General features: G+C 38.1%; 1 protein-coding gene across 1 annotated transcript in view; it reads left to right on the top strand.

The window, feature by feature from the left end:
* Positions 1-10,135, top strand: part of ATP13A5 (ATPase type 13A5) — a gene marked incomplete at its 5' end in the record, with an annotated part of 96,885 nt that overhangs the window by 77,298 nt on the left and 9,452 nt on the right. The window contains 2 exons of the mRNA XM_010832243.1: positions 4,831-5,005; positions 7,362-7,567. Coding sequence (XP_010830545.1) covers positions 4,831-5,005; positions 7,362-7,567 — 381 coding nt within the window. The remainder of the gene's footprint in view (positions 1-4,830; positions 5,006-7,361; positions 7,568-10,135) is intronic.

The following is a 10,135-nucleotide window of genomic DNA, read 5'->3' as shown; positions in this document are numbered from 1 at the left end:
CAGTGGTTAGGACTCGATGCTTTCACTGCCAGGGACCCAGGTTCAGTCCCTGGTTGGGGGATTAAGATTCTGCAAGTTGCACCAGTGCCAAAAAGAAGAAAGAAAGAAAAAGAATGCATCTCTTGAAGTCCCGTTTGACCCTCTTAGGTATAGAAGCAATCTTGAAAGGAACTTGTTTAGCTATGTCTCTGTTCTCTTTAGTAAGACCCACTCAAATTAGAACAAGAAAATTGAAGAAGGAGCATGTTTAATACTACAATTCTCACACACACAAAAAATAATCTGAGAACAGAAACTTGGAAGCACCTGGGCCTGAGGAGGGCTAGAATTTTCTTTCCTTATTTCCAAGAGACCATCTTCTGTCTTTCTTCTTTCTAACCTTCCTGTTTTCAACTGACTTCTACTCATTCACTTTGCAAATAACCCCAAATGGTAACTATTATTGGGTCTCCATAACCTTTCTGCTTGTCTTCCTACAGCCAATTAGCTCAACCTCTCAGTGTCATTTGCAAATTGTTTAGAAAGAAAACTGATCACCTTCACTTGGGTAAGTTGCCCACTCTAGGCCATTTACTTTTATGAATGAGGGAAGAGTCATGTAATTCATCTCCATTTGGGCAATCACTCCAGCACATGGGAGAAGGCAGTGTACAGAGGAGAAGGCTGTAGAGAGGATTTATCCATCACATAAATGCATCTCTTAAGTTTCATCTGTGCTTCAGTGGGTCCTTTCTGGGTCTTGGGCCTCTTGAAGGAGCTAATGAAAGATAAAGATTTTTTTTTTCTCCTTAGAAATTTCCTGACACATGCTCAAAATTTTGCATTAAGTTTGGGTGGGTTCATTAGCCTCCTAAAATTTGACTTACATGACTTGAAATGTCAATAAAAAGTAAGCCAATTATTTAGGAGAAACATACATACATAATATCCAGATAATGATGACCAATTAAAAACTATACTTTGAGAATAGACTTTGAAGCTGCTAAGTCCTCCCACACAGCAGGCTCTGTGCTAGGTTCAGTAAAGGACAGACAGTGAGCAAGACAGGACTTCTTTCCTCAGGAAGCTCACAGCTGGCTAGGTACATGTATACTTTACCATTTGAGCCAACATGAAGCTTTACAATCAGACAGACTTACATCACCACCATGTCCCTCACTAAAGCAAGGATTCTACTTCTCCATGGACTAGTAGGGACTCTAATATGGTTGTCATTATTTTTATTAATAGTCAAGTATACAGGTATATTTTCTTATCAGAAAGTATTAAACATCTTTAAAACAGAAAAAGTTAAAATAATCTTCATGTAATAATCTGTATCAATCAGCTATTGTCACAGTAATGCTGTATAATAAACCACCCTCAAAACTCAGTGGCTTGCAACACCCACTTATGCTTCTATGCTTTGACTATCATTCAGTTTGTCTAGGTGGGCTCGTCTGAGCCACTCTGCTTAGGATGTACATTAGATAGTCTTGATCCAGGTTCTGGGTTTAACTGAGGTTTGTTTCAGAATTTTCTTTCTGAGGCCAGGCTGAATAGACAGACCTGGGTATGTTATCAGTATAGATCAAAGAGAGCAGAGCCAGAGAGCAAGCCAAGCCACACAAGCATGCCTCGAAACTCTGCTAACACATACATTACCATATGTAAAATAGATAGCCAGTGGGAATTTGCTGTGTGATGCAGGGAACCAAAGCCAGTGCTCTGTGACAACCTAGAGGGGTGGGATGGGGAGGGAGGCTCCTGAAAGAGGGGACCTGGGTATGCCTGTGGCCGATTCATGTTGATGTGTGGCAAAAACCATCATGATATTGTGAAGTCATTATCCTCCAATTAAAAATAAAAATAATAACCCTCCTAACATCTCTTCGGCCAGAGAAAACCACACAGTAAAAAACAACATTAAGGGGAGATAAAGTACACTCTTTCACAATGAGATGAGACCAACAATTCAGTCTCTCACAGTTCCTGTGTAAAAGAAAAGGCAGAAATTACAATGAGCATCCAAAAAAGAGAAAACCAAATAGGTAGAAGGCAGATGCACAGAGATGCAATTACATGTCTCTCCAGTAGCCACAGCCTGTCCATGAACTCTGTGGTCACATTCTACCTTGGATACTGGACGACAGAGAGAATTCCAAGCACGGTGGCCTCTGCCTCCTGCAGCCCCAGTCTCCTTGCACTCCTTCTCAGCACTGACCCCAGTCCACCGTGTCTGCCTGTGCCCATGCAATAACTTCTGACACCAATTACCTGGAGTTGGGCCAAACCTCACAGCCTTCATAAGACTGCCTTCACGTTAGAAATCAGCTGTAAGTTTGAGAGTCCCCATGCTACAAACACCTCTGATCTGCTGGTTATTAATATAAGGGTTCTTAATAGTCCCTCAGAATTCAATCATTCACAGCAACAACTCACAGAACTCAGGAAAGGGCTATTTAGCTTATTACAGTTTTATTATAGCAAAAGGGTACAAAATAGAGCCAACCAAAGGGAAAGACATAAGGGCAGGGTCTGGAAGGATCGCAAACCTGCCATTTCCATTGGCCTCTCCCTCAGGAGTCAGTTTGCCTTACTCTCCTGCACAGTGATGTATGACCATATTCAGAATATTGAAAAAAAACAGAGAGACACTCACCTGAGCTTTAGTGTAGGGAATTTTTACTGAGGTTTCATTAAATAGATATGATTGACTGAACCATTGGCCATAAGGTTGAACACAGACTCCAGCTCTCCTCTTTTCCCCTGAAGGTTGAGTTGATAGCAAGTGGCTCAAAGCCCCCAGCTTTCTAATCACACAGTTGGTATTTTGGGCATGGCCAACTCACACATTCTGATTCATCTCATTAGCACAAACTCTCTTCAGGCCTACTGTGAACAGAAAAGATATTCCTATCAATTAGGAAATTCCAAGAATTTAGAGGATATATTCCAGGAAGTGAAGACAAAGGCCAGTCAAACTCCTCACTCCAGGAGTCCAGAAGTGACCTCCCAGGAATCTGAGATGAAGACTAGTCACTTTCTTTATTACACACCCCATGTGTTTCCCAATGGGACTCAAGATCTTTGGAAGCAGATGAGATGTCCTTCTTACCTTTGCATACCTCATAGCCTCTAGCTCTACATCCTTCTGGAAAAATTGATTAAATTAGTAAAGTTAAAGCTTTAGACAGCCATAGAGCTTTAGCTAAATGAGCTGCAAGAGCCTTTGGAGACCATTTAGACATTCCCACACATCTGGAAGCTCCAAAGGGGCTTCCTAGGTGGCACCAGTGGTAAAGAATCTGCCTATCAGGGCAAGAGACATAAGAGACATGGGTTCAGTCCCTGGGTTGGGAAGATCCCCTGGAGGAGGCCATGGCAACCCACTCCAGTATTCTTGCCTGGAGAATCCCATGGACAGAGGAGCCTGGTGGACTACAATCTATATAGGGTTGTAAAGAGTTGGACATGACTAACGCGGCACCCCACTCCAGTACTCTTGCCTGGAAAATCCCATGGATGGAGGAGCCTGGTGGGCTGCAGTCCATGGGGTCGCTAAGAGTCGGACATGACTGAAGCGACTTAGCAGCAACAGCAGCAGCAACGCGACTTAGTATGCATGCATGAGAAAATGAAAGACCAAAGACTGTCTGTGATTACCCCAGAACATACACTGAGCAAACTGAAGACCCACTGTAAACTTTTATTATCCAATACTGGACCCTCATTCCCCAGTGCCCTGTCCCCACAGGAATGAACATAGCCCTAGGGATATATACCCCTCTTTCTTACATCAAAGAAAGCAGTCATAAGCTATGAAAATGAGAGAAGTGACAGATGTAAAGAACTGAAACATCCTGACCTCTCCAAGCTTCTTTCCTGCTCTGCCCTGAGAAGTAAAGTACATTTCATTTTCATCAGTTTGCTAGAATATGAGACTTCAAAGACAGATGTAATTGTCTTTTTTGTGTTTTTTTTTGGTGTGCAGTGTGTGCATAGTCACTCAGTTCTATCCAACTGTTTGTGACCCTATGGGTTATAGCTTGCCATGCTCCTCTGTCCATGCAATTTTCCTGGCAATGATACTGAAGTGGGTTGCCATTTCCTCCTCCAGGGGATCTTCCCGACCCATTGCAGGTGGATGCTTTCTTGCTGAGCCACGGGTGACTGCCCATTGCCAACCTCAAATGTTAAAAAACAAAGACTAAGACCAAAATATATTTTAACACTCCCATCTAAAGGCAATATTTTAAGTTCCTTTTCCTAAGTCTAATGCACTCTAGCAGTCCTTCATTTGCACACTTCTTCAGGAGATAGCAGAACACACCTGTAGCATCTATCCTGGTACACTGAAGTGCTCAAAGAATGTTGGCTGAATGAATAATAGAGTGAACATTTTTTGCTTTTTAAAAAATCTCCCAGCATATGAACATTAGTCCAACTGAATGCTTCCTTGCCTCTCCAGCTTAATTTTCCAACTGCCCATCATCCTTGAGAGATAACAGTACTCTTATTCCGGTGGGAGGCCATCTTTTATACACCATTCCTGACCAATCTGGTCAGGAAATGGTGTATAAAATATCTGCACCATGCAATATGGTACATGTATTAATTATAGAACTTTTGAATCCATCACTTTTCCTTTCTGAAGATGAAACCAAAGCATGGAAGAGGCCAAGGTGGGTAGCACTGGTGTGCAGCTGGGCAATGAACTTACCGAGATGTAAACCCTCAGTGCATGTTTACTGTATCTGAACCCTGATGCGAGACTCAGAATAACATGCATCTCAATCTTTTATTCTCACTAATGAAATTGGACCTAGGAAAAATACATTTGTCTTTCAGTGAGTGCAACACATGCATACCCAAAATTGGCTCCATACAGACCATCAGGACAGCTTCTCTCCCCTCCTTTGCTGCTGTCAGTGGTTTTGAACACCTGCTTCAACTGCATTGTGCTGGTCTGTGCATTTCTTTTGTTGAAGCAGCAGCCCTGGTATTGTGAGGTCTACAGATACAGGTAAAGTTTGGTTCCTTAGTTTTCCTTTCTGAAGGTGGTACAATGAATATCTAATGACTCTGTTCAAATTAGTTTGAAATATATTCAAAATTTTTAATTAACCAAAATTGTTTCTGTACTACAAAACCTCAGTGATGGGATAGAATACAGGACAGAGTCAATGGCTAGAGTCCTGGGGTGAGCTATGTGGAGTGGGTGGGAAAAGATCTCCACATTGGCTCTTGATATATAGATGTAATAGTTACTTGACTGGATGAATATATTCACTCCCAGGTGGTTTGGATGTCATATAAACCAAAAGTTGGCAAACATCTCTAGTAGAGGGCCAGGTAGTAAAAATTTTGGGCCTCGTGGGCTCTGTGGTCTCTGCTGCAACTACTCAACTCTTCAGTTGCAGTGAAAAAGCAGCCAGAGATAACACATAAACAAGTCAGTGTGACAGTGTTCCAATAAAACTTTATTGACAAAACCAGGCGTCGAGTCAGATTTGGCTGATGGGCTTAAGTCAACAGGCCCCTGCTATACAAAACAGATTTGTTTATATCAGTTTCAGTTTTTCAAATGAATGTTAAAATTAAAATATTTGTTGATGGTATCAGTGTTTTGATTTTACTGTAGGCTCAGGGCAAGTCTCTTCACCTCCCAGGGCTTTAATTTCCTTAACTATAAATAAAGCGTAAGATGAGGTGAACTTAGATGCTTAAACTGTTTTTTTCTGACAAAGCCTGCCCGATCTCCAAAAGAGAAGGGCAAAAAGAGCTGATCTTTTTGGAGTAGGGCTTGTACAAATTCCCCTTCACTCTTCTGTCATCCTGAAGGCATTAGAGCCCCAGGAATCAGCAGAGAGATGGGAAACTACAGAATGATGTCTAAGATTGTCATTTAGAACCCAAATTCAGCAATTCAAGTATTACTTAGAGTATAGAGTTCATTTTTCTTTCAAAACCAGATTTTTCCACAAATTGGAGCACATGTATTCAGAGAAGTAGCCTTCTGAATGAATCTAGGAGGCAACCTGGGGTAACCAAAATGGTGATGGATGGGTTGTCCTGCCTTTGTCATTAACCACTCAACTGTCTTATCTACAATGCAAGTTGATTAGATTAGAAATATTTTGGTGTTAAACTCTGTAATTCAGGCCCTCTAGTCTACCTATTCCCTTTGGGCTAGAAAGCTCTGTGACTGTTGATCGCTTGCTTCAATTAATGTATTTATTCTGCAGGCACCAACTGAATATCTACTGTATGCAAAGCACATCTGGGAGCCTAGGAAGTCTAGGATAAGACTTATGCCTTGCATTTGAATTCACAATTGAAAAATGAATTTTATCTATAAACAGTTGTAATAGTAGCAAAAAGTTTGAAACTAAACAAGAAAGCCGATGAAAACAAATTTCTTTGTGGGTTTGATTACTGAAAAAATGAAGATTGCAAATGGATCAGTCAACACTGGACAAGTCCATATCTTAAATATTTTTCTGAGAAAACATGTGGCATCACTGTGCTAGGTGCTAAGAATTTGCTACATATTTGAGTAAAACAAACAAGCAAAGGGAAATAAAACCAGAAGTAAAATTTCACATTCAAAGAACTCTCATCCCAAGAATGGAAAATAAAAATATGTGAAGGAATAATTGCAAAACAATGAGCTAAATGCATCACTAGAGAGACGACTGAAGGGCACTAGTTATGCTCACCACTGAATGTAAAGAGTTTCAGAGAGAAATAGGATGTCTGGACTCAGAGGTGTGCAAAAGGGGAAAAGGAATATTCCCCTATGATTGGAGTATAAGGAGCATGGGAAGTCTGGCAAAAGATAAGGCTGGAAAGGTTGACTGAGACCAGAGTTTGAAAGTCTTCTGGGCCTGCCTGAGAAGTTTGAGTTTAATTTGTTAGCAAAACAGAAACACAGACACTCATAAGCAGGAGATTGTTCAAATCCTCATGGAGAGGTTTTGGTTATGTAAGGACAGTGGGTCAGAATAGGCAGATTCCAACTCAGGACCCATGTTAAGAGATTTATATCAGCCCACAAAAGGAAACACACCACGCACGCATACATACACATAGAGTTCATATGCTGTGAATTGAAAGGAATTTCATAGGAAATTGTCATCCAAGCCCTTTCAAGACAGATCATTTGTTCTAGATAGGCTTCTGGACAAAGAACAATCTTGACTTCCTCTGTAGTTTATTTCTGCCTTGCCACTGCAAGAGGTGAACAAAATATATCCTGGTAGTTATTTGCTGGAACAGCTTGCAAGGTGAGGTCCCTGGGTCATGATTAGTTAATTTTTTCCTACTGGTGGGATAAAGATACAATGAAAGTTCCATAAATGCTGCTTATTCTTTTCCAGTAAGTGCTTTCTGGACAGCCAGAGTAATTTCTCAACAAATGTGATGAGTTTGTCAAGAAACAGGACGGGAAATGGAGCATTGGTTCCTGGTTCAGTTTTAAGCTTTGAAAGTACCACACTGTGGCCCATCACCACCATCAACTGTATCACAACAGCATTTATCTTTTCTAAGGGCAAGCCATTTCGAAAACCTATCTACACAAACTGTAAGTGCGAAGTTTTTCTTTTCAAATATGTTTTTTCTACTCTCCCACTATCCCCAGAATTGCAACTTACTGGTGAAGTGATTGGCTGAGAAGGAAACAATTGCAATACTCTAAAATTGAGTACTGAACCATAATTATCACAGGTGGTAAAAAGCCCAAGGGCGGAAACACGTTTATGTGCAGATAAGCATGTGCTGTATTGATTAGTCATGACTCATGTCCTAATTTGAGTATTATTAATTTATTCATACTTTCTTTTATGTCTCTTAGTAAATATTTGTGGCTTTCTCCATTATAGATCCTATGCATTTATTTTAAAAACAAATCTTCTGCTTTTTGTATTTTTTTATATAGTGATTGACTTTTTCCCATTATATTTTCTAATCAGTGATCAGAAATATATGTGAATGATATAGTGCTGTTTATAATGTTTATTTTCTACTCAGAATCCTTTCTGAATTTTGCTATTAGTCTTTGCTCTTTGACTGTTCTAGAAAGGGAATTACTATCATCTGCAATTAATAATGTTCCACAGGGAATTTCTTGATAGTCCAGTGGTTAGGACTCTGCTCTTCCATTACAGGAGCCACGGGCTCGATCCCTGGTTGGGGAACTAGGATCCCACAAGCCGCACGGCATTACCAATAAAGAAAATAATGTTCTTTCTTCCTTTCCAATAGCTATAATGCTTATTTATATTTTCAGTTTTAGTGTACAATCCAGAATTTCCAGGACAATGTTAAGTACTAGTGGAAGCAGCAAATAGTTCTACTCCTTCATAAAAATACATCTAGTAATTTTTCACTTGTAAATACGGTTTTGAATATTGGTTCAAGGTGGGCCACCTCATGTGAAGAAAAATACCTTTCTATTTCCAGTTAATCAAGAGTATGTTTTAAAATTATAAAATGGAAGATGTATTTTATCAACTGTCTTCCTTACATCCTGCCCTTCATCCTTCCTACTAGGATGATTATACTTGTTGTCTATTTTGACCTATTGCTAGAACACGTTACATTAATAAACTTATTAAATATTTCCATATTCTTGAACAAATTCTACTTATTTGTGGTGGATTTCACTTTTAGTAAAAGGAATCCTACTGTTTTTTAATATTGCTTTTAATATCTATATTTTGTCTGGGATTGGTCTGAAGTATTTTGTGTTAAGAGATTTTTTTAGGTGTTGATATTAAGACTTCAAAATTCTTGGACTTTTCCTTTCCTTTGAAAAATATTTTATGGTTAGAAATAGTCTATTCCTTCACTGTTTATGAGAGCCCAGTAAAATCATCTGGTTCCAAATATTTTCATTAAAAGAATTAATTTTTTGAAAATTTATTTAGGTATCCTCTTTTTAAACTGTTTTTTAAAATTAAAAAAAAATTTACCCATAATTCCATTTCATTGAGATTATTTTGTTTTAGGACAGGGTTTTGATAATTTTAATGCCATCTACAACTTTTCATATCTTCTCATATTAATTATGTTTTGTGCACTGTGTTCATTTATTCTTACCAGAAATGTACTTTTACTGGTTTTCTTTAAATAAGCAGCTCTCAGATTTAATACTTCTGTATGTTTTCTATTTTCTAATTTATTCATTTTTGCTTTTCCCATTTTCCCCCTCTTCTTACTTTCCTTGGAAAATTCTTTAATGTTTGAATTGATTTTATAATCCATATATTTTCTTTTATTCTTATAAAATTAGCAAAAACATCAAGACCAATAATTATAGTTTGGGTTACATTATTTACATTTTCATATGTCTCTTATTATGACTTAATTTCCTCTTTGACCCACTAGTTACAAGAATAGTGGTTTTCAGTTTTCAAGTGGGAAAGGATTTTGTTTTCATTCTCTTACTACTCTTTTTCTTAATAGCTTCCAAATGGACTTAGTTTCCTTTTTGACTCAACAGATCTTTAGAATTTTGATTTGTATGCGGGGAGATTTTTCCTTTAAATTTAGTTACTAATTTCTAGTTTTTTTGTCATGATCAAAGAACATCTAACCTGTAATATTTCTGATCTGGAAATTTTACTACAGTTTTGTATATCACATGTCATAAACTCTAATTTCTAATTTTCAAAAAGAGTCATAGATATTAGAGAAGTAAGTCTCATTCTTATTCCTAAATTAAAAATTAATTTATCATATAAAACCAGTTTTAGCAATTATATTATTTACATGCTTTCTGTTTTCATCCCCTCCCCCACCATCTTCTTTTGTATAGCTGTTTTTTCAGAGGTTTTGAGAGCATGCTAAAATCTTGTTTTAATTACAGTTTTTACAAATTTTTTCCTGAATTTCTTATTTTTGTTCAAATTTTTCTTAATTTTGATATAGTATCTGATAATGTCCCTGGCTCCTGTCAAAACAAATCTAGATTCTATTTTTGCAGGTTACTATTTTTTTTATTGTAAGTATATTTTACAAGGAGAATATATTACATTGGCTAGTACTTTAATTTGAATAATAGCTGCAAAGTCATTCTAAATATGAGTTAATTAGAGCTGAACTAGTTACATCATAGGGACTTAAATTTTGTGGGTAAATTCAAATCCCT

Source organism: Bison bison, unplaced genomic scaffold (assembly GCF_000754665.1).
Source record: "Bison bison bison isolate TAMUID 2011002044 unplaced genomic scaffold, Bison_UMD1.0 scf7180017860491, whole genome shotgun sequence".
Classification (NCBI taxonomy): domain Eukaryota; kingdom Metazoa; phylum Chordata; class Mammalia; order Artiodactyla; family Bovidae; genus Bison; species Bison bison.
Note: the sequence above shows the minus strand (reverse complement) of the source record. Positions and strands in the feature narration are given on the sequence as shown.